The sequence below is a fragment of the Epinephelus fuscoguttatus genome, linkage group LG16 (assembly GCF_011397635.1).
Source record: "Epinephelus fuscoguttatus linkage group LG16, E.fuscoguttatus.final_Chr_v1".
Taxonomy (NCBI): domain Eukaryota; kingdom Metazoa; phylum Chordata; class Actinopteri; order Perciformes; family Serranidae; genus Epinephelus; species Epinephelus fuscoguttatus.
Genome location: NC_064767.1, coordinates 31,894,830 through 31,920,859, shown reverse-complemented (window position 1 = coordinate 31,920,859; position 26,030 = coordinate 31,894,830). Strand labels below are relative to the sequence as shown.

Genomic DNA, 26,030 nt, shown 5'->3' with positions numbered 1-26,030 from the left:
CGTGGCTGTAACATGACTAGACTTCTCTAGAGATTTTCAGATATCTTGCATCAGTTGATGCTGGCCCAAATGGGCTTGCAGACTATCAGTTTCCATGTATAATAGATGTGAGACCAAAAATAGGAAAATATGAATAGTATATTCTGTTTGCCTTCATACTTGACGTGCATCAAATAAACTGATCTCATATTGTCTGCATCTACATCTAGTTTGCTTTTAATATTCCAAGCCTTAGAAATAGAACTAGCTCATACACATACACATACACAATTCATGAATGTGCACTGAGATGATCACAGATTGGAAGCATGTGCTGCTGTGACCTGCAAAACCACACCCATCGGTTTTTAGAGTCCTGCTGTGGCAGAGTGAATGCAGCCATATTTTAAGAAAATCATGGAACGTATTGTAGCAAAAATTTAAGTTTGGAGCAAAACTAATTGAAAGTGCTCTTTTGACTCTTCTTGACCTCAGCGCAAGGTTGAACTTGGCAATAGCACTTTAAAACACCTGCCAAACAAAAAGCAGTCATACAGGAGTCTGGACAGACAGCGCTAGCAATAAATCCTCATTTACGTGATGGTCACTGAGGTGTGACAAGCTGGCTTCCACAAGAGGGAACTAGATCAAAGACTGGGCAGAGATAGAGACAGCAGGGAGGTGATTCACCTCTGAACAAAAGTTCTGTGCAGACTTGGACTTGACCTTCAAGTCCTGGCTCTTAGTTAACATAAAAGTAGAAACTAAAATATAAATGGCACAATTCTTTATCTTTTTGAAAGTTCATGCTGTACCTTATTGTGCAAAGTATGATTACTGAAATGCATCTGGTCAAAATCAGCTCAGTGTTAGTAGCAGCTGAACCCTACATCATTCTTGTGATATGCAACACTATTAGGTCCAGCTAGGAGTTGTCATCTCGAACCTTCAAGCTACTAATAATGTCTCAGGGTCATAAACTCCTCATTCCTATAAACAGCTTAAATACACTGTAGATACTCTCGAGTCAGACAGTAGTGTGCTGTGTTAAAGCTTTATTCATAAAAAGAGTATGATTTTTCCTTTGTTAAATGATTATGTGGATTAAGAACTATGAACAGACAGCAGTCAGACATTGTATTGGCACGGTGAACGGTGAGAGCACAGAGAGGTGGATTGACACAAAATTAATACAAAGTGTTTCCTATAACATTTCCCTCACCAATTGTAGCTGCCTTAAACTCTGATCTTATACTGCATTTGCCTAGATCATCTGATGTGTCCAAGTTGTGCATTATGTCCTAATTATTTCCCACAGATTTTTTGAAGTTTAGGCAACAAAAGCGCATGGTTTCAAAAAAAAAACATCATGGCTTGGCTTGAAATATGTATGGTTGTTACTAACGTCACGCAGCCTCATGTGACATCACTACCATAGCATGCTACACATACTAACACACTACGTTATTAAAATACCTCCACTGACTTAAGGTTCCACACGGGAAACGAACAGCGGCCTCTCAGGTGAAAGTCCGGAGATTGTTTGACCCATCCATCCACGATCCTCACAACCGCCATAAACAGACTGTCTCGCTCTTCATGTTATGGAAGTTCCCGGTGATGTTACAAACTGCCACTGCAGGTGCATTTCATGCTGCTGTGAAGAGTGCCTCTGTGCCTCAGTGTCTGCCACTGGCATCCACCAGTAAAGCAGTGTTATTTGATGAGTTGGGAGTGAGAACAGGCTGGTGTCACATCATCCATCACTTCCTGATGACAAAGTTGGTTCATATACAATTAATCAGAACTAAGCCACTTTAGAAACGTTGATATGATACAAGTGAAACATACTAATATATCAAACCCATGGTTTGCAGAATGAACATGAAAAAAGAAAAAAGAAAAAAAGCGATCCGCACACCAAAAGACCTCCCGTATGCAATTTTTTTATTTTGCATGTCGTTTCGAGCGTGATGCTCTTCCTCAGACTGCTAATCATTTACAAGAATGAACATGCCAACATTTTCTTATAGGGACTACGTTGCTGGATTTAAAACATCCCCAAATGATTTCTGTCTGTTTTAGAATGTGTGTTAATTGCACAAACTTTCCTATGACTGGTGTGGTTGTATTGTACAGGTGTGAGGTGCAGAGTAAAGCAGTATATCTATGCTCAGTTTGCCATCTTTCAATCTTAAAAGCAAGTGCAATGGATCATCTGCTCAGCAAAATGTTATTTATCTTTCTCACACACGTGCTTAGTGATGACTGATGCTCACATTCAATCTGCTTGTAACACATTAACAAATTATTTATTTTCATTTTTGGAGGACGGGACAAATTTTGGAGACAAATTACACAGTGAGGTGTGTCCTTATTCAAATCTTATTGCAGGATTAGGTGGTTAGGTTGGTGTGTGTCTGTGTGGTTGCACCCTATGTCAAGTGGGGGGTCGTCCAACACAATCAAAGCCAGCCTGTTGTGAATTGACCTCTTGGTGACACATTTGGCTACAGCAAGGGGTGCTACTGATTGTAATCATCATGCAGCAGGCAGACAAGGCATTTTTAGACTTGCATGTCTGTACAATGCAGCAGAACTACAAGTTGATTAGAAAGCTTGATTTAATCGGTCCAGGTCAATTGAGGTTGTTTGACACGTATCGCCCAAAGCTGCCTATATTTAGCACGTTTTGGTTGTTCAGGTAATGTATAAAAGGTGGACACGTGTACTTAGTTTTGATTAATACCACAATGTCCACTGTGACCAATCAACCTGCTGCTGTGCCTAATTACGCATGATTAATGGGTTGCGCACTGGAAAAGACAAGCCACAATATCTCACTGACGCGCCTCAAAACAGACTTACTTGGTTTATGAATCATGACTGGGTGTGATTATTGGTTTGTGGTTAAAGGACAGATTAGAATCGATCGCTGTTGTAAGCTGCCAGATTAAGCGGTCTGTGCGTCAGGGTTGGATACTTTGTTGTCATCAGTGTCCGCAGCACGCAAAGAAGCGCACATGAAAAGGACGCGTGGCCTCCCGTCGCCTCTCCCGGAGGGCAGCAGCAGCGCCGGAGCCGCCTATATAAGAGCTTCCAAGATGCTACTGATCGGTCATTCATGCACTTGCTGCCAGCGCTTTTCAGGACATCGCCTCTGCCCGCACCGCGCAACGTGTGCTCCACAACTACACGCCGCTCTCACACGTAGACCCACGCTTTCCAACAACCTCAACTCAACATTTCTCTCTCCCGTGCTCCAATATGCGCGTCAGGCAACCCGGATTGCAAGAAAAGAACAAGAAGAGTCCCAGGGCGCACCGGATGCTCCAGAGCGCAGGCAGTGGCATGTTTAACGCAGACTAGTGAGCGCGGCTGTTCAGGAGTGACTCCACGTGAAGTTGTGAGTGTGAGAAAAAGAGAACAAACAGGATTTTTGTCTCGGTTAGGGTCACCAAGCAAGTAGCCTACACTCTGGGCATGGACAATGGATACTTTAAGTCTGCCAGTGAACGCTGTGTCCTACACTGTGGCAGCTGAACTCTCCACTACTGATGATCCCTTTACTGGACCCATCAGGAACATCGCGCCGTGGAACTTCACTATCCTGGCCGTGCTCATGTTTGTGGTCACCTCGCTGTCTCTGAGCGAAAATTTCCTCGTCATGTTTGTCACATTCAAGTACAAACAACTCAGACAACCCCTGAACTATATTATAGTTAATCTGGCCATCGCTGACTTTCTGGTCTCCCTCATCGGTGGAGTAATAAGTTTCCTGACAAACGCCAGGGGTTATTTCTTCCTCGGGAAATGGGCGTGTGTCCTGGAGGGGTTTGCTGTTACTTTTTTCGGTAGGTTTACCTGTGTTGTTTTTTCCCCTCTGGTACTCTAATCGCAGGGTTGCCTAAGACAACTTTTATAGTAACTGTAGGTGTCAGTGTTGGAGCTTTTTATACATAAATTGCAATAATACTGTGTGTTGACTAAAACAGCTCCACATGGCACATACTCAGACTTCCATCAGCGCTGACTTCAACATCTGTTCATAAATCAGGGCATCTGGGATGGAGGGGACGTAAAAGTGACAAATCACTTCCACTACAACTGCTGCCAAAATGAAAAAGTTGACTGAGGGACAGGGTGTCAGTAACTTTTCTCAGCTTCTCTGAGCGTTTGTATCTCAATTTTATATAAAAATAAGCAATCCTTTGCTATGTCAGAGCAGGTAATGGATACTAAATGAACACGTTAAGAGCAATAAGTGAAATTCACAATGATAGAACACAGCAAAACCATCATATCAGCTACATAGGAATGATTTTAAAGGTGTTTCAATTGTGTATGCAAATAAAACCTTCTTGTTTAATCAGCTCTAGAAATTAAAGTTGTAAATTTATTGCAAGTTGTACACTGCACCCTTTGCCGCTCATCTCCTATAATGCAACTCTGCAAGTCTAATTTGTATTATGGAGCATGTGGCAAACTAAAACTAGATGATTTGAATGATTAACATTGTGGAGTATCATCTCATTTTAAATTGTCAAGATATAAGGTGAGAAACTTCACTGAGTTCAGGCACCAGTTGAAAAAGTCACCGTAATGTCTGACTCAGTGGTAACTGGTGGTGATTTTTTGAGCCCTTTTGGCAGATTTTGCAGAAACTGTACCTGCATGATAGTTTGTATATGCATAAAAACAGACAGAAGGATCAGTAACAAAAGCCCAGTGTGAGTTGTTAAGGCAGAATTCAAAGCCATACTCAGGAGCCTCCTCACATACTGCAGTGCATGACTTGCCATAAGTAGGTTACAGGCACCGTGACGACCAATAACATTTAACAAAATCAGTGGATTGGTTTCCTGGTCTCTACTGAAGCTCTGTTTAAGACTGAATTCAAAGATTCCCACATTGGGTTCCTGGGCGTCTGGTGAGTGGTCTACAGTACATTTGATCAAAAGAGGAGAGAATACTTGGTTAATTGAGGAAAACGCCCCTTATTAGATTTGGTAACAAGGTTTGTGCATTCCTATTTTGGCAACTTAGAAAACATCCAGAGGAGTGGCAGGAAGTCACAGGATGTCTTTATTACAGATGTCAAAGTGCCAGATTTCTTATAAAATATTAATTTATAATGAATGCTTAGGAGAATATAATGAGTCTCATTCTATAACAATGTAATTAGATTACTTTCACTTAAAATAGTTTACCTTGTGGCGCTTTAATGAGGCAGCTTTGGTCCTTATAATGACTTACAATATCCCATATGGTTTGCCAGACCTGCATGACATTGTACGTTGAATTCATATAGCCCAGGTAATTGACTTCACATACTGAGACTACATAACAACAAAATCCTAAAGACAATGAATTAATCTAAATACAGTATAATGTATGGCTCTTAAAGATTATGGATATATTGCATATCAGCTCTTGGTGTATTGGGTGTAGTGATGCCTTTATTTATTGCACAAAAGAATCCCATTATTCATGATTATGGAAAACAGTATTGCAGGGCAAAGAGCGCTCTGGCACATGGCCACTAAAAAACACATTTTGTTAGTGGGATGAGAAGCTGGCGTGATGCTAAAAGAAACCATCTGATGTAATAAATTATCACTGAGGAAGCAAATCAATAGTCCACTGAAGTGAGGATAACATCCTCAAGGAGGTTGTGGAGAAAAGCCACTCCAATTTCAGTCTGGACAGCAGCTTCAGTGACTGACAGCCGTGTGGCGCTGCTATCACCTGAGTGTGTGTAGGGGGGTGTATGTGAGGAAATTAGAAAGTGATTAAGCTGAGCTAGCTCTTCCTAATGAGCTAGTTGGATGCTGTACTTAATAGTTTGCACAGGGTGAGAATATTTTGTTTCTGCCTATTTTTAGTTGTTTTTTTACATACACACACCTGTGCTTTACAGATAAGTATATTTAAAAGTTTTGGCCAGAATAGTGGATGGTTCTCTGAAAAAATCCACCCTTTGATGGCCAATTTGAGCCCACTTTAAAAAGCTACAAAGCAGCACTTAAGTATTGGTGTTAATTGTATTAGTGGTCCTTTACAGAGGCTCTTGTTTAAATGTGACATAATTGAACACCCTGGTTTCCACCTCTTCCCTTTGTCCTCTCCAGTGAGTCCAGTAGGCAGACACTAAGAGTACCTGGCTGTGCAGAGATAGGTAATTAACCAGTCTGTGAAAGTGACTTATTACCATCATTAAAGTCGTCTTTTTTTAGCCCATTAGGAGGCAGCCTACTGCACCCACCCAGGATCATTAAACTATTTCTAGCAACAGTACCGCCACTTGTGCCTCTGCACGGTACAGCAGTGTGATACTATGTCAAAAATTAAGAAATGTGGGGGATGTATAACCAGGCGATCCCAGTTGGATAAGCTCCAAAAGCCAGTTAAGAAACTAATGAAGTGTCACACTCTAATGAAAGAGGGAGGCGATGTCAAAAAGATGCAGATACACACATTGCTCTCAAATATTGTGACATTCCAGAAAACAATATCTTCAGGTTTATTACTTTCAGATAAATGAAAAGCACAGAGCCGTGATTTTCATAGATCAAAGAACAAATTCCAGGACTTAGTGGTGTGTGTTTTTGACTGCTGTTGTCTCACTGAGCTCCCACACACTGACCTCCTGCTGTTTGCTTCAGGGATTGTGGCCCTGTGGTCCCTCGCTGTTCTGTCCTTCGAGCGATTCTTTGTGATCTGCCGACCTCTGGGGAACATCCGACTGCAAGCCAAGCATGCGATCCTGGGTCTGCTGTTCGTCTGGACCTTCTCCTTGATCTGGACCTTCCCTCCGGTGCTGGGCTGGAACAGATACACTGTAAGCAAGATCGGAACCACCTGTGAGCCTGACTGGTGAGATATAAGCTTTTTAACATTTCCAACAAAGAACTTTGAGATATTGATCTTAAAGGGTCCATTCACCTAAATCACAGAAATGTATTTCCTCACTTAATCCTCATTGTGGATGTTTTTGGGTTGCAATTTCTTAGTACTGGATAAATCAGCCCAGTGAAAACTGCTGAGGGTGAGGTTTGTGGATTATTGATGGACATTGTTTCTGGAATGACACGTTACTGTGTGATTTTCAATTGTCATTTTTAGTGCTGTGATCAGCTCCATTGTATTGGGCTGGAAGCACAAGTTTTAGAGCACAATATTTAAAAAGTCCAACCAGAAAACTGAGGAGTAAGTAAGAAATACATGTTTTTGTGTCATTTGGCTGAAGTGACTCTTTTATTTTAACTCACATCATACACTGCTGCAGAGATAAGAGTTGTTTTATTAAGTTTGTGAGTCACAACTGCAGCCTAAAGTATGTAAAGCATGCAAAGTTGTTAGTTTTTCACGCCATGCGCACACACATATTTCTAATACATTTTTAAGAAGCAAAAATGTATTACAGAATCAAGTCCTGTTTTTCTAACCTCAAACAAAACCCAAACCTTAAAAGCCACCACTTGGGGGCAGCACAAGAAGGTTCAAGGTTCACCTTTATTGTCATGATATTTTAACTCCTACCTCTAATCCTAATTGTTAGGGTTAGGGGAAGGTGAGGTGTATTATATAGAATTGCACAATAAAATGCACTTGTAGCCCTCTCCACACTACACACAGAGCTTTCTGGTCCAGGGCTGTGCACATCCTGTGCCAGCTTGTTATTTTTCCAGCAGTATGAAGATGTAGATGCAAAGCACTTGTGTAAAAATTCACTTTTGCATCACTGCATTACATGATGCTAATGTCAAATTAAAGAATGTCTTTAGGCTACAAAATAAATATGTGTGTTAAATGTCACTGTACACACTAGTGGAACAACACTGAGCTCATATGTCCAAACTCAACAAAAAACACATTAATTATAAATATAGAATCACCCTCCTCAGTATAGCGTTAATATGATTAACCAGAGAAGAGGACACAACTCTGATATTAAAACACTGCTGCGGGTACAACCACCACCACAGACATTAAAGGAAATCGAGAGACTGCACAGTTTTTACACACTTTGCAGCACACACACACACTCACACACATTGTTGTCCTCCATACAGTGAGTTACAACGATCACTGATTTTGTTGATGTACTCACCTGCCTGCATGGCATACAAAAGTCTTTCACAATTTGTATTAGGTTTAACTCGTCTGCTTTATCATTCTCAGTGCATTCTATAACTATCCAGCTCTGCCTTTTAAACCTTTTGAGCTGACTGAGGCTTTGCAGTCACAACATAACATGGGTTGTCAAGAAAAAAAACAGGCTGAAAGGCCTCACACACCTCACTGAAGGTAGAGGTTCCCAGGTAAAGCAAAACTTACTGCTGGAGGATCCACCACAAGCATTTTAGCGCATAGACCCAGCGTTTAACTGTTGGTCAGGCAACATTGTGGATGTGTTTGACTTGGGTTAGTTAGCATGCTCTCCAGGTGCAGCATTAAACCAGTGACCATTAGGGTACATGCAACCTTATTTTTCAGTTATTCCAAGGTACAACACAAAGCACAACATTACATATACATGACATCACCCTTAACTTTATTGCATTGTTGTGCTTTTTTGTAGTGTTCACTAACTGCATGCAGCTGATTGTTGAGGAGATCAAAGTGAGCATAGAAGGCTGTTAAGCTCACTGGCAACAAGACCTCACACATGGAGACACGACCAGTTTTGTAGCCTGTGATGGTCTGATTGTTGGTGTTATTGGTGCTGAGCTCCAGTCTCTCCTGGTGCCTTCACTTTGCCTCCTAGAAGCCAGCTTTTAGTCTTGTTCTGCTTGATAACAAAAAGGCAGCCTTTTCTGACTGGAGAATGGTTTTATTGTCATTGTAATTACCATATCATCAACACATTTGCTGATGTGCTGATGCTGATGATGTATGTAAGTAATACAATGTAGTTTCGGTTGGTGTGGTTCTTGTGGGTGGCAGCATCTCTGCACATGTACTAGTTTGTGCACTCAAACAGTCCTGTAGAGCTGCTGTTGCATCATCTGTCCAAACTTGTAAAGGGAACCCAGTACAGTGCAGGCGCGTGCTTCAGTTAACAGAAGTCTTACAATCCTTACAGTATCTTGCTTGTTTAACAAAATGTCTGCAGTCTGTAGATGATGATAAACCATATTTTACACTATTTAACAGCTCATGGGGCACATACTGTACCACACAAACAACTTTTGCAGTCAGCAGTCACCAACAAAGTATTCTAGATCTAAACTGCCAGCAAGTCAGATGTAGATCCTGTACTGGTCCCAGTTTTGAAATGAGGCTCAGAAGCCTGGGCTAGAGTGACTCTCACCGTTTCCATTAATTCAGAAGTGAGAAACATATGGATCCTGTAGAATAAGGATTTATTTTTCTATTAGACTATTTTCAAGGAAAGACAACAGCTCACAAAGTTTGATTTTGGGGTGGTCTATGCCTTTAAGTAGTAGCTAGGTTAATGTTTCCATTTTCAAAGTACCCTAATGCAAAAGATTCTATCAAATGTACTGGTAATGTTAATATTTTTATATTGCCTTTGTGTTGCCTCTACATTTTTACCAAATTGATACTGTACGTTGATATTTGTACGTAAAGCACTATGAGTCACTTTGTTTTTAAAATACACTATATAAATAAAGTTGCCTTGCCAAATCATTCTTACCTTAAAAAAGTGCCTGGACTTTCCTCCCTGTCACTTCTTCAACCACTGTCTACTGTCTCCAGCCAGTGCAATGATTGGAGTGATGCAGGCAGACAAGTTGTTTGCCTAGATGAAATGGTATAGTCCACTTTAGGGGTGTCTGAAATTGTACTACAAGCTTCATCCTGGCATGAATATGGAAAATACTGTATATTGTAAAATTCATGATTACTGATAAGAAAGATAAATGTTTCAACCCCCCCAATCTGTTATTTAATAATTTGCACTATGATTGCAGCAGCTTTAAACTGTTTCAAACTCCTAGCCCTAACCTTAACACCAGAGTTTAAAGGAATACTTCACCTACAGAATGACCATTTGTAGATCAGTTACTCACTGTGCATTACTTTGACGTTGTGGAAAAAAACAACCTTTTTTTCCCCTCATGCCTCTATGGTGAACGGAGAATCCAAAAAATAAAATGCGGACATATATCAGAAGTAAATGGGGTCCACTTTTAACAACTATATCAAAACTTTTTTTTTTTTTTCAAACTCTCACTCAACCTGTGCAGTGTAATCCAAGTCTCATTTGTCCAGTGGTATGCTCAGTACTTTCCAAACACATGCATTATTAGTAAAATGTTAAGATTTAATACACCGCGGTACAAACAGTCTCACCCCGAGATAATGAGTGTCTCGATTGGGTACGATCAGGGTGCATTTTAGCAAAAGCGTAAGCATGCAACTGGATGAATGTGCATTGTATTATGCTGCACAACTTGTGTAAGACTTTGTAAATGGTTGTTTTGATGTACTTTTGCATTCATTCATTTTTTTGGATTCCCCACTTGTCATGGACACATGCAAGAAAAATAAAGTTTTCTTCGGGAATTCATGGCAACACTTAGTGAGTAATTGACATACAAATTACCATTTTGCGGGTAAGATATTCCTTTAATTCGCGGTGATTTAATTTACCTTTAGCCAATAAATAACACTGTATTTCTTTCTTTCTTACCATACCTTGAACACAGATTATAGACATTCCATACTCAGCCCTGTGGCTTAGATCTACATTGCTGCTTCCATCGTATTAGCTCACACTGTGTGAATGTGTCTTATGGAAAAGTCAAGAAACAGGTCAGCTCTGACCTTTGCCCTGAGGGTGCCATCTAGGTAATGCTATTTAGCTGCTTTGATCAAAGTCGTGGGTGCTGAGTGTTTGCCTCAAGCCCTGTAAAGGAACCATCGCTCAGATAACACACGGCGGGAATGAATGCTTCAGACAATACAATTAAGAGATCACCTTATGGAGATACACAGCACATAGATGACCTGCTCCACCTCTGGTTGCACCAAGCATGAGTTCTGTCATAAAGCATTTGGTTAACAGCGGGAGCGCAAACAGCACAAGTGTTGAAGGTCCAGAATATTGCCACATGCACAGCCTGGTGCATTTTAAAATCCTCATATATGTGCATCTTTTTATCTCTGGATACTTGCAGATATTCAGCACTGGGCAGCTTCGGAATTTTAAAAGAGCAAATATGCAAGGTTTTGAAGGATTGTGCACAAGGACTGTCAGTAGGTGGCTGTATCCTTGGTGAGGGGTTTGGATAAAATCTACCATATCAGCTATGCTGCTGACTTTCTTCCAGATCCCTTCCAGAGCTCAGGTATTGTGTATTTATTACAAAGACATGCACAGATGAAGGTTGCCAGCTCATTTCCCTGGACTTGCATTGTGATTCTTTAGAAGCATGGAGGTTGTCAAATAGGCAACAATGATATTATCACAGGTTGAAAACTGATTCTTTATTTTGTTTTTTTTTTAACGAGATTAGCACTGCAGTTGTGTGTTGGAAATTTGAAAACTGAAGAGAGAGTGGTGGCTGATGTAAGATTTTATGCTGGTAAACAACATTAAAGTGGTTTGAATACAAGGTTGTAAAAATTTAAAACCTGTCAATGTTTTTAACGCCACTATGTTTAGGATTTACACATTTCAAAATTAGGTGTCCCACAGTTGTAGTATCCAAAAAGACCTCCCAAAATCTCTTGGAGATGAATTAAATGCTCGTACTCGTACTCGTACTCATCGTCCTCCGCTTATCCGGGTCCGGGTCGCGGGGGCAGCAGCCTCAGCAAAGAAGCCCAGACAGTCCTCTCCCCAGTCCTCTCCCCAGCCACTTCCGTCAGCTCCTCCGAGGCGTTCCCAGGCCAGCCGGGTGATGTAATCCCTCCAGCGTGTTCTGGGGCGGCCCCGAGGTCTCCTCCCGGTTGGACATGCCCGAAACACCTCCCAAGGGAGGCGTCCAGAAGGCATCCTTACCAGATGCCCGAACCACCTCAATTGGCTCCTCTTGATGTGGAGGAGCAGCGGCTCTACTCCGATTCCCTCCCGGATGTCTGAGCTCCTCACCCTATCCCTAAGGCTGAGCCCAGCCACCCTGCGGAGGAAACTCATTTCGGCCGCTTGTATTCGCGATCTCATTCTTTCGGTCACTACCCAGAGCTCGTGACCATAGGTGAGGGTTGGAACGAAGATCGACCGGTAAATCGAAAGCTTTGCTTTCTGGCTAAGCTCCCTCTTCACCACAACGGACCGGTTAAGCGCCTGCATCACTCCTGACGCCGCCCCAATCTGCCTGTCAATCTCCCGCTCCATCCTGCCCTCACTCGTGAACAAGACCCCGAGATACTTAAACTCCTCCACCTGAGGAAGGACCTCCCCCCTGACCTGGAGTGGGCAATCCACCCTTTTCCGGCTGAGGACCATGGCCTCAGACTTGGAGGTGCTGATTCTCATCCCAGCCGCTTCACACTCGGCTGCGAACCGCCCAGCGAGAGCTGGAGGTCACTGTTCGATGGAGCTAGGAGGACCACGTCATCCGCAAAAAGCAGGGACGAGATCCTCCCGTCACCGAACCTGACACCCTCCACCACTCGGCTGCGCCTAGAAATTCTGTCCATAAAAGTTATGAACAGAACCGGTGACAAAGGGCAGCCCTGGCGGAGTCCAACCCTCACCGGGAACAGGTCCGACTTACTGCCAGCCACACGAACCAGACTCATGCTCCTTCAGTACAGGGACTGGATGGCCCTTAGCAAGGGGCCACCAACCCCATACTCCCGGAGCACCCCCCACAGGATGCCCCTGGGGACAAGGTCGTAAGCCTTCTCCAAATCCACAAAACACATGTGGACTGGTTGGGCAAACTCCCATGCCCCCTCCAGCACCCTGGTGAGGGTAAAGAGCTGGTCCACGGTTCCGCGTCCGGGACGAAAACCACATTGCTCCTCCTCAATCTGAGGTTCAACTATCGACCGGACCCTCTTCTCCAGCACCCTGGAGTAGACCTTACCGGGCAGGCTGAGGAGTGTGATCCCCCTGTAGTTGGAACACACCCTCTGGTCCCCCTTCTTGAAAATGGGGACCACCACCCCGGTCTGCCACTCCAGAGGCACTGCCCCCGATGTCCACGCAATGTTGCAGAGGCGTGTCAGCCAGGACAGCCCTACAACATCCAGAGCCTTGAGATATCCAGGACGAATCTCATCCACCCCCGGGGCTCCGCCGCTTCGGAGTTGTTTCACTATCTCAGCAACTTCTGCCCCAGAAACTGGACGACCTGCCCCCGAGACCCTCGTCTCTGTTTCCTCACTGGAATACGTGTTGGTGGGATTGAGGAACTTCTCAAAGTATTCCTTCCACCGCCCGACAATGTCCCCAGTTGACATCAGCAGCTCCCCGCCCCCACTGTAAACAGTGTGAGGAAGTTGCCGCCTTCCCCCCCCGAGGCGCCGGACAGTTTGCCAGAACCTCTTTGGAGCCGATCGATAGTCTTCCTCCATAGCCTCACTGAACTCCTCCCACGCCCGAGTTTTTGCCTCAACGACTGTCCTGCTGATATGCTGAAGTGGCTTTTTAAGTCACTGAACCTCAAATGACCTTGGCCTCCTGACCAAAAGATGAAGCTGATGGGGAAACTGAGTGCTTCACTCTGTCAAGTGCATCAACAGCGATTGATGCTGCTCTTTATCTGGGCAGTTCATACATTTCAGTTCAATGCAGAGACCCAACTGGTTTAGTCTGATGCATTTTATGATCTATTATGTCACACACCTGAAATTTGATGGCTGATTATATTGAATGAACTAGAGATGTCAGTTTTGGTTTGGAGCAGTATTTCCACAGAGACACTGTTGGGTCAGGACAGCGTTACTAGTGGTGATTGTCGAATGAGTGGTGCAACAAGGAAGTCTCACCTGACCTGGGTGGTGCACAGTCATGGATGTATTAAGAGACCTTGATACAGCATTGAAGGCAGGACCCTTGCTCAGTGGTGCATGAAGCCCAAAAGGTTCTTTTTCTGTAGTATGAAATTAAATCGGATGATCACTGCTTCCGCATCACTGGGACCGCAGAGCAGGCGCACTTGAGACATCTGGCGGCTTAGCCAGCTACTTCCGGTTTACCACTCCACTAACTTGAAGTTGGATAAAATAATTTAATCAGTCTCTTCAAGACTTCCCAAATCATATTGGACCAAATGGATTAAATATGAATAGTGAAACAAGTAATTTCATGGGGGGTTTGAACTCAAAAAATTGTATCCATGAATTTACAGGTGTCTCTTTCTTAATATAACTCAATGGTGAAAAATATTTTTGGGTCCAGTGGCGTCATGTGACAGACCTCTGAAATTGCAGTGCCACTGTTTGGCCACTACGAAAGTTGGCATCAAAGCTTGGCTCACTTCCTGGGGGCCTGTGCACGGTGTAGTAAACTTAAGAGCAGCAAAATTAACTTACGGAACAACATATGTAACCAATTGAAAATATTTGTGGTGGTTAACCAGTTATTCAGTGGCATAGTGGATATATACAGGGTAAACCCACCTCTTTTTCTACCTGTTTACAGTATACTCACACATCAGCTAAAAAGACATTGGAATATATAGGCAGTATACGTATTTCCTCCTTGGTAACCTACCCATCTACCTGGTAGTTGATCCACCTCATCAACAACCACTACACCATTGCCATTAGCAGTTAACCACTGACATCCCGACAATGCTCAAATTCAAGTATGCACATCTAGAAACGAGAGACTTTCAAATTGGAGGGGCTTTCCTCCACGTTTTTCAGGCTTCTTCTTCATGTGGCAGGGGCCATATAAACTAACCATATGTATTCTTTAAACTATGGAGGGAAAATATGGTGAGTCCATGTGGAGCCACTTGAGCACAACCAAAGGGTGCATGACTGTCTGCAGGGTTGCAATTAGAAGGAAAATAAGCAAAAAAAATTGCATTTTCATGGAGAAAGTCTGAATGATTCAGGGGGCCTAGAGTTGCACATGGATCCCAGAACATGTGCATGGGTTTACAGATAATTACAGTTTCAGAGCCTCAGTTGAGCTGCAATCACAGGGCCCTCACAGCGTCCCTGCCTGTTCAGTTATTTTGTGAAGATATACCTAAGAAATCCCTCACAACTCTGCTGTGTTTTCTAGCAACAGTAAGGCAGTGGCCACTCACCTGAATGATTTATCAAAACAAAAAAACAAACAAAAAAACCCCCAAAAAACAGTTGGAACAAATCAAGCACATCTTCGTGCATCAAGAAATACTATTTTGAATGTGTGTCACCTGATAATAAATTCATTAGGAACAAGGTGTGAATCGATCCATCACAAATGTGTGCAGGCCACACTTCCCTGGTTCAGCAGAGACTAAGATGCATGCATACACACACACACACACACACACACACACACATCACTCTGTCTGCTAGGTAGTTCCTTACACATTAACCTGGAGCTTGTTTCATTTGACAGCAGTAGGTATTCTCATGGAAATGACATAATTAGAGTAAATTATTGGCCTCGGGGACCCTAATTATGTCACAGAGATTTGTCACAGCTGTGAAATTTCCCTTTTAACTCAAGCTCAAATGAGGTGCAAAATTGTCATATTTCTCTGTAGCCAGATAAAAGCCTTTGAATGTCAAAATGACATTTCACAGACAGCTCATAGCAGGGAAATTGCAGAATTGTTCACCTTTTTCTACTTACGACCCCCTCAATATTGCCTGCCCTTCCAAATAAAAACATGAATGTAGTCGAGGACTTTTATTTTGAAGGACAGTTACAATGTGACTCATAGCTTATATTTTGAAGGACCGCTATGGCTATGGTAAAACAGTAGGTTTTGCAATCAAAAAACAGATCTGAGAGCAAAAGTATCAATATTGCAATCAAAAAATGTTTTATTGCAAGTAAAAAATAATTGATTATCTGACCGGCCGGTTCTGAACCTCCGTTGGCAGGCCCATCGCTGCTATCGTGGTAGGGTAGTTTGGGTAGCTAGCAACAGTAGCAGCCTCCTTCGTTAGTCGTTAGGTCGAGCAGCTGTATATGCCATCCAAAGAGAGCGGATAGCACGCTCATGAATAAAGTTAGTGTGACATATAGGGTATTTATGTGTATCTGCCCACTCAATTGTGACATTATTTTATGCATATGATATCAATTTTGTATCTTTACAGATACCATACAGATACTCCCCATTCAATTTAAAGCATAACTGATTTGAGTAAAGGCACAAGAGCAAACCTGGGTATATAAACAGTTGGTTTGCGCTGTGTTCTTCAGTTGGCAGTTACATCTAGAGTAAAGCTACTGAAGACCAGCAAAATCATTGTTTTTTTTCATTTATTCTTTCAGGTGGGTAAATGTCACCTAAGCACCTTCAGATTTTAGTAGTGTACCCTTAATAGATAACTTGTTTATATAGTTTGTATTGTGTTTCGTGATATTGTTTGAGTGAACTGTAATGTAAGGTAACTGCATACGAGTGGATACAACCGTCACTAATGTAGTGTTGTCACGATACCAAATCTTTGTTTTGGTACCAATACCAATATGAATTTCGATACTTTTCGATACTCTTCGGTACTTTTCCTAAGGGAAAGTCCTTTTGGATATAAACCTTTAGAACAATAAATAGTAGAGGTGTAACGGTACCAAAAAAATCATGGTTCGGTAAGTACCTCAGTACGGACGTCACGGTTTGGTAACTCAAATGTCCCACCAAGTTTGTGTTGTCTCTTGTTGTCTCCCTTTGCGAGGCAGACTTTCTCTTGTCTTTTTTCACATGCACCAGTTGCGAATGTTGATACAGGTGTTGTCATACACACCACTTGTGCAATCTGTGCTCCAATAGGAACAAGAAAGGCGTTTGTGTGCATAATTGAGAAAAATAAATTAACTAAATTAATGGACTGAATCAATTTCAAAGTACCGGTATTTTCCAAATTATAGTACCGTTTGGAATACTCTAGTACTGCGGTACTATTTTAGTACCGGTATACTGTGCAACACTAATGGTAGCGTAGTTCCTCAGGGACTTAATCTGTTATTACTTTAATTTTGACAATCTAACTTGCTAATGGTGTAAGGACTGTAACTGGTGGTAGCTGTTGTTGATTTTGTTTAAATATGTTGAATTATAATTTTATGGGTTATTGTTTTTTTTCGGACGATTATGCTAAGCTAACTAATGCTAATGTCGTTAGCAACGGTAAACATTCACATATGGGCTAAGTGCATAATGCAGAATCAAGCAGAGTTGTAAATATAGTTAAGATACACTGTATTTAACACAGGATGTGGGATTTTAGCAATAAGTAAACTTTTAGAAAAGAGCTATTTACCGTCGCTCTGACGTCAAACAATGGAGACTGGAGACAATACTCCAGTTATCCGGGTCCATGTCATTGGTTCGACAGCCCATTGGTTCGACAGCCCATTAGTCCGGCTGAATGGCTCGCGGTGGACGTATGGTGCGCCGCGACAGGCTTGAGGCGGAGCAGGCTCACGGCTTATGTGTTTGTCACTTTCTTTTTCATTTTAACCCACACCATGATCTTTTCCTGACCCTAACCAAGTGTTTTTTGTGCCTAAACCTAACCAGACCTTAACCACAGGGCATCATGATGATTTCGGAATGGACTTCGGAACAATGAGTTCAATATGGGAACAATGGGCTGTCGGACCAATGGGCAGTTCCCGGTTATCCTATCTACACGCAACAGCTTGCACCAGAGTCTTCCAAAAACTTCACCCTGGACTCCGGTTTCAAAGAAACGCGGTTCTCTGGGGCCCAAAAGTGCGGTTGAGTGTGGCCAAATTGCATAGAATAATACACGGTTTCAGAAGTACACGGGTCCACTAGGCCTAATAATAGCAAGAATGTTTTATTTGAACTGGTGCATGTAGATTGCTTTTGTTTACCCAGGCCAGAACTATTCGAGGGCATAACGGTTAGTACCGTTGATGCCCTGGCGTGTAGCAGTAATGCCAACTGCCGAGTGTTTCCAGTCGGAGAGAGGGAATCGTGGGTGTAGCCCACTTTGTATGTAGCCACGTCAAACCCACCAATAGAAACTCTGCTCTCATCCATCAGCGTAGGCCCCACCTATTAAGTACAGTTAAACTTGCAAGCAAAACTTTAACTTGCAAGCAAAGAGGACTGATCTGCAAGCAAAACTTTTTAAACTGCAAGCAAAGAGGACTAATTTCTCTCTCTCTCTGGCTGGCTGGCTGGCTGGCTCACGCACACACACACACACACACACACACACACACACACACACACACACAGACTATTTTCTGCTGTACACAGACAGGAAAGGTAAAGAAAGGAAAGGCGTAATGCTCCTTTAATAAGAGGTTAGGGCTGGGGCCTAGGGCTGAGCGGCATGGCCTAAAATCAATATCATGGTATTATTTTGGGGGAATGCGGTGACGGTATGATATCGCGGTATCATCTTCTCTCTCTTTTTTTTTTTTTTACACCTTAAATAAAACAATTTAAAAAGCCATACAAATTAGGATGGAAACTATTTATCGTCAGAAGTAAAACGGTTGCTAATCCATCTGTTATTGTGTATACAAACGTACTAACACTATGTATAATCGTTAGAGGGAAGAGGGTGGGCTGGTGGCTCCCGGGCCCCCTTCTCCCACGGGCCTGGGTTTGGGGCGGTCGGCCAGGCCACCTCCATCGTGAGGGAGGTGCGTGAGGCAGGCAGGCAGGCCGGCCAGCCCGTTCTGCCGCCGTAGCCGGAGTACTGCGGTATGACAGTAACCACAAAAGCAGTACCGCGGCTCATGTTTACTGCGGTAAGTTACTGTCACCGCGAATACCGCTCAGCCCTACTTGGGCCTACCTTATTTGAAGAGAAGCTCACATCGACGGCCTTTCTGGGATGCAAACAGGTTAATCACCAAGTCATTTAAGTCTGATGATTTTTGGATGAGGTCCCGCTCAATAGACAGCATTTAAAATAATCCACCTCGTTCAGCATGATGCTAACGCAATTCACAAGACTCAACGCTCACTCTCTCACTACAGTAACAGCGTGCAGGCCCTCACTGTACTTCCACGCACTGTCATTGGCCAAAAGTCAGTGGCCTGGGCTGAATTAATTTAGCCCAACTGGACAGTAAATCAAGGGGGCTTTTCACGACACCTGTCACTCACAATGTGACAACAATGATTGGAAGCTGATTCTAGGAGTATGGGCTGTAACAGATCAGCCCATTTAGATAAATCCTACGTTTTTGTGACTATTTTAGTGCTGTTGCTGCTATAGGTTCCACCAAATACAATCAGTTCTAAGGTCCAATAACATATACTTTAATATTTTCTTTGATTTAATAACTTTCTCGTCTTTATTGTAAAAGAGAGGCAGGGCTTAGCCCTGCTAGCCCATTTATACCAGCCGTCTCTGGGCAGTATGCAGAAGTGGTGATGTTGAAGCTCCAACAGAAAGGGAAAGCTGACTGCTCCTGCAGAAAACATGGCAGAGGCTGCTCTAATACAGCTGTCTCTCCGTGCCACCTTTACTCTGTTTGGGACGGTCTCCTTTCTCCAGGATGCATCACACTAAAAGGCTCTAAGCTGCACTTTATTGGACTTAGTGAAGTTAACATTTGTCATTTATGTGGACAGTGAGCAACACATTGGTGAGATTTATGCCTGATCAGAAGTGTTTTCTGTTGGTTTCTGTTTTTCACTTCAGATGAAGAGCTGTGTTCAGCTGGTTGCCTAAACTTTGTCTCATCCCTAGACAGTCCTTTACTGTGTCGTGCATAACATGATGCACAGCAGATTATAGGGCAGATACACTGAACAAAAATATAAATGTAGCACTTTTGTTTATGCTCCCATCTTTCATGAGTTGAAGTAAAAGATCTAATACTTTTTTATGCACATAAAAGACTTATTTTTCCCGAATTTCGGTCACAAATTTGTTAAAATCTGTTTTAGCAAGCACGTTGCCAATATAATCCATAATCCATCTACCTGACAGGTGTGGCAGTTCTGTGAATTTGGCAGTACATCCCAATATCCTCACAACTGCGGACCATGTGTAACCACACCATCTTAGGACCTCCACATCCGGTGTCTTAACCTGCAAGATCACCTGAGACCAGCCACCCAGAGAGCTGATGCAAAAATTGGTTTGAACAACCGAATAATTTCAGCACAAACCATCAGAAGCCATCATGGGGAAGCTAATCTTGGTGGCTCGTCTCAGAAGATCTTGTGGTTGTGTTGTGTGATCAAACTGCACATTGAGAGTGGGCTATACTTGTATAAAAAAAGTCTTAGGTCTTTATCTCAAACTGGCGAAAAATGGGAGCAAATTCAAGAGTGCTGTGTATATATTTTTGCACAGTGTAGATTTTTTCTTGAATTATTCTGACTTTATTCTCATAATGTTACAACATTTCTTCTCAAAATACTATATTGACTTTTCAGAGAGCACATATTCTATATGGAATAAGTTTTGGTTGTGCAGAAAGTTTTAAACAAGCAGAGATCTAGCTGAAACAAGAGTTATTAAAGTCCAAAGGTTTATAAATGAATTGAAATGAATTCATGTATCATTTATGTGAATAAACATGCAGATACAAACAAGGGGGGAAGATTCAATCATGCCTACATGTGTTGGATCAGCAGGGATAACATTTAATGAGAACAGTTGATCTACATGAGAATAAATATTTAAAAGCAATACAGAATGCCTGAGAGCCTCACTGCATTATATTCCATTATATTTTAAGATTTTGAATTTTCACCTGCTGCCTGAATTTTATGTTTTTGTTTGTTTGTTTGTTTTTTTAACATAATTGAAGACATTTCCATCATAAATTGAGAGTGCAGAAAATTAATTGTCTGACACTCCAAATTTTCAGGAGAGGACTTCTTTATTCTCCACTTCATAAACCTACACCCTTTCACAACATATCTATACCTTTCTATTGATCAAAATATTATTTGTTAAAAACTGTATTCTAGTCAGGTTTACAAGTTTGGCTATGAACCAGTTTAAAGCTCATATAATGTGCAACTAAACATTTTTGTTCTCTGAACAGGTATTCAACAAACATGATCGATCACAGCTACATCATCACTTTCTTCACCACCTGTTTCATTCTGCCCCTGGGAGTAATATTTTTCTGCTATGGAAAGCTCCTGAGGAAGCTCAGAAAGGTTGGTATGAGTTGTAACATAACAAACATGGAAATCATATATTTATAAAATGTACTTTCATGAATGCAGACTTCTACTTTACTGTATTTCTGTAATTGTAAAATTATGTCTTTAAGCCAACCAGAAACATTAAGGGAGGCTGATGGTATGGATGGTTACTTTGCTGTGCTAAGATTACCTTTATTAGTGTTAAATAGCAGGTACATATGTACACACAGGTTCTTTGCTTTGAATTTGAAAATGGCCCAACATGTTTAGAGAGACAGAAGTCAGCAGCAGAGACCAGAAGCAAAATTGAAGGAATCAGACTCCATCAGTGTGCTGATGGGAGGACTGCACATAAAAAAATCCACCTCGAAGTTACACAAGTTTATTGAAAATATTACCCTGATTCAGGGCTTTTATGACAGGAAATATCAGGTATTGGTCTGCAAACTGTAGCTGCTGACATTTGATGTAAGTTCTATACAACCTGCAGTAGCATTCATGAAGTCATATGTTCCTGGCATGCTTCTCCCATTTCTCACATTTTTGACCACAGTAGCTGTGAATATTGTGGATTTGAAATGTAGCTGCAGCTGACATATGGTGCTGTATAAAGAGTCATGCTTGTACTCAAACTGTATGTTTACTCCATTTTGACGGTTTATGCTTGCAGACAAAAAGACACTTTAAAGGCCACAGATTGGAGCCATTAAGTTGGACTTAAAGAGTCTAAAGGGACTAAGAGTCCAGATTCACATTTTTGGTGACTTTCTGTAAATGTTACATTAAGGAAGTAGAGGTGCAGTGAGGGCTGTATCAGTAACAGTGAAGCTGTGCAAGGAAATGTGGTGCCAAATTAAAGGTCCTCTGTGGAGTTCTCATTTTGTTTTAGGAAATGAATTCTTTATTAAGGACATTATTGTATCTGGGAGAACCCCTATCACCAAGTAAGAATAACTGCTGACCTGCATATGAACCGAAATACATTAGTGTGGCTAAAAGGAAGCTGTAAGTGTCTAATGGTAGCGTAAAAGCTGTTTCAAAGGCTCGGAATTATGTGAGACATATATGAAATCTTAGAATGAAGATATTTCAAGTCAAGGTATACGTAAGAATTGTCATTTACTGTTCGTAAATAGTATCACCAAAAAAAATGAAAGCTAACCCTAGATGGGCATTTAGCCACACTATATTTGCGTGTTTGCTTTGTTTTGATTTGTTTTGTGTTTTTTGTCCTGTGTCTGGGATTTTTGTAGCTTCCTCTTGGATGCGTGCCACTTACAGTTTGGCATCTGGTCTCTACCTTTTCATTAAGTCCCAACATCACCTGTGCACCATGCCCAGGAACATCCAAACTGAAGCAAAATGAGAAGAAAATAGGAATATACAGTCTCTGCAGAGTCTCTGCAGATAAATACACCACCACAGACATCTAGTGGGTCACAAGCAAACGGCAACGTCGGGTCCTGAAAAATGAAGCCAGTGTGGAAATGCCAAAAACTGCAGTACCTCTATTCGCCACTTGAGGCTGGCTCCAAGAGCAAGTCAATCCCCATAGGCATCCACGTTAAAATTCCCAACAGTTTTAGTCTCTGTAGCTAATTTGTGACAACTTTATGTGGGGTGAATTTTTCTATAGCTTAAACGTTTAAATCTTATTAAGGCTAAAATTATGCATAATTAAGGGCTGCCTCTTTGAGTGACAGGCTGTCTGCTAATAGTTTCATTTAGATCCACCCCTTACTCCTCCACAGTTCCCCCTCTCGTCCAAATCTAGTCATTAGTGGCTCCAAACCAAAATGACGACAGCTAAAGTGTCATACTCATTACTAGTCATCACTGATGATTGAGAAGGATTACTTTTGTATCAGTCTAAACATTGTTTTAAAGAAAAGTCCTGCCTATTATGCCTTTAAATTATTGGCTACAGGAGTACTAAAATAAAAGTAATTAGTATCACTTTTATATCCTAATAGACTGTTAAAAAACATACTGTACAGCTAGTCATTGTTCTCTGTTTCCTTCAGGTAGCTCATGGTCGTTTGGCCAGTGCCAGGAAGCCTGAGCGGCAGGTGACCCGTATGGTGGTGGTGATGATTGTGGCATTCATGGTGTGCTGGACGCCATACGCAGCCTTCTCCATACTGGTCACAGCTCATCCAACCATTGAACTTGACCCCAGGCTGGTTTCCATCCCTGCCTTCTTTTCCAAGACAGCTGCTGTCTACAACCCAATCATCTACGTCTTCATGAACAAACAGGTAACTGAGAGTTTTGCCATTTCGTTCCTGCTCACTTGCTTTATTCCAGTATTTTTTGTAGCACCCAGACTAGTTATAGCAGTGTAGAGGGAAGGTAGCTAAATTCCTTCCTTTGCCAGAGTTCAGACATGTCACTGTATGCAGTAGATGAAAGCTGCTGGAGAATAGTGATATGTTTTTTTCTCTTGTTGTTGGGTGTTAGCCTGTCTCTCAATAATGCATGGTGTATGAATAAATGAAACATGAAATCCAGAGAGTACGATTGTCCATGCGTGGCTCTGTTAAAAAATACATTAGCCACCTATGGTGAGGCGTGCGATTTTCCATGCCATTTACATTGTGCTGTCTAGCTCTTTTCCTCAGTGTAAGTGAGACACGCTTTGGGTGATCATTATCAACTGTATATATCAAGTATATTGCAGCAGCCAATAGAAAATAACGATTGTGTGCAGTTCTTACACACAACTGTCCATGAGTTCAGAGATTCATTTTGAACTTCTCTTTGATAGTTTAAGTGAGTTAGGTTTTTTTTGCCTTCCATGATGAAGACTGGGTGATTTATAGTGTTTCATCAAAAATCTAAATTACTGGATTAAACAACCTATTAACTGTCAAATGTGGCATGCTGACTCAACAGTTAACTAGTGCTTATTCATGGTAGCTGTACTAAAGAGGTCAAGTGGTGGAAACATTGACTGTAAGATAAATCTCCTGCTGGGACCCAAGTGACGTAGTCCAGGCCATGGTCCATAAGATCAATGCCTTTTTTATCAAATAAAAATGAATTAAACACATCTAATGCAGAACTTATACTTCAGTTTCACAGTATCCACAGTGAATTGTTCAATTTTGTGTAGTTTAAAGAGGACCTATTACTGTATGCAATGTAATTTTCAGGTTCATACTTGTATTTACGGTTTCTACAAGAATGTTTACATGCCTCAGTGGCTAAAAACTGTCTGTGCTGGAACACCTGTTTTCACCCTCTGTCTGAGAGGCTCCCTTTTAGCGGCTGTCTCTTTAAGCCCCCTCTTGAAAAGTCTAGTCTAGTCGATCGGTCTGTGTTTCCGAGTCTTCCTATCTCTGTGTCTCTGTACATCATTGCAGCTGGGATTGACTCTCAGGGAGTATAGTGATACTTTTTGCTGTTAAAACTCATAATTACAAGCTTCTAAACCAGTGTATCCTCACACAATGGTTCGTATGACATCATAAGAAAATGCACACCCAACAGTTTGTATATCCTATGAATTAGTGCCCCATGAATGATGTTACATTCTCAACGTAAAGTTACAGAGGTTATGTTTAGGCACGTAAAGCTACTGTGGTTAAATCTAAGAAAAGACTCATAGTGAGGACATATGCTAAAATGATGCAAATTTCACTAGAATTGGGGAACCCACCACCCCTCCCTGCCTCCTATCTGAAGTGTTCAGGACTGCTTCTTTATTTACTCCTGTCAGTGCATTGGTCACGTGATCGCAGCCTTCCAAATTCTTGGGTTATGCAAGAATTACTGCTCATCATTATAAATTGAATAAAATGAATTTTGGTTGGTTACTTTTTGTAGGAAAACATATGAATGTTGCAGGAGCAGTCTTATTAAACAAAGCTGGACAAGTTCCAGCAGGAGTCTGATCTGATATTGGGGAAATTAACATCAGTTACCACGTTTATATGTTTTCTAGATGTTAGCATAAAGCCACATGTTGCAGTGTAGGGTTTGTAATGTAAATACCTGTAGTAGCGTGCCTGGAGCAGATGACCATATTGAGAAATCCGTCACACTGTGATGTCATACTGTAGCCAGTCAGGCGGTCAGAAGCCTGAGGTTTTTGCTCATAGGGATGACTTTTATATACGTTTTCCTCATTATTTAAAACTTTGACCATAACATCCTTAATTGTAACATTATGTTAAACATACAATGTTCTACATACAATGTAGAAAAGCACAATAGGTCCTCATTAATACACACAACATCAGGTACAGAGGCACAGTGTCCCATCTGGACTACATTCTGTTGAGTCTGAGTGGAAAAAAAACAAAACGCAACATGATCTAAGAGTCTCTGTGTTGTTCTTGGTCAGTAAATCCAGACAGAGAACCACAGTAGATTATGCTGCACTACATGTGTCTCCCCTTTTCCACTGCTTTGACTGTGGTGTGCTTAATGGAAACATGCTGTGATGTGAATCCTGTGAATTTGAAATGCAGCTGTATTTTAGGTACAGTATGAGAAAAGATACAGGTTTTTATTTCAAATGTGAAAGTGTTTAGATTACGTTCCCTTTTCCTCATAATGTGCTTCTGTAGATCAAGCCTTCACACATGCTGACAAAAGAGTATTCTAAAGGCTGCAGAGTGGATTTCTTGATGGTTGCACTGGCAACTGTCATTTCCATCAACCTGCACACAAGCTATAACTGCACCTACAGGACATTAAACAGTTTTTTTTTTCAGTGGTGACTAAGCTTTGCTTGGAAATTGTGATGCGAAGTTAAGGCACAAATTTTACGATTTTCATGACTTCTTGCAAAGTTTGCATTATTTGATTGTTTTCAAAGGTTTTCCAGCCCGTTCAGCAGTT

General features: G+C 41.8%; 1 protein-coding gene across 1 annotated transcript in view; it reads left to right on the top strand.

The window, feature by feature from the left end:
- Positions 1-2,920: 2,920 nt before the first annotated feature.
- The window catches only part of valopa (vertebrate ancient long opsin a), a 34,994-nt gene continuing 11,884 nt past the window's right edge, over positions 2,921-26,030 (top strand). The window contains exons 1-4 of the mRNA XM_049600573.1: positions 2,921-3,833; positions 6,645-6,855; positions 21,077-21,194; positions 23,207-23,440. Coding sequence (XP_049456530.1) covers positions 3,470-3,833; positions 6,645-6,855; positions 21,077-21,194; positions 23,207-23,440 — 927 coding nt within the window. The 5' untranslated portion in view covers positions 2,921-3,469. The remainder of the gene's footprint in view (positions 3,834-6,644; positions 6,856-21,076; positions 21,195-23,206; positions 23,441-26,030) is intronic.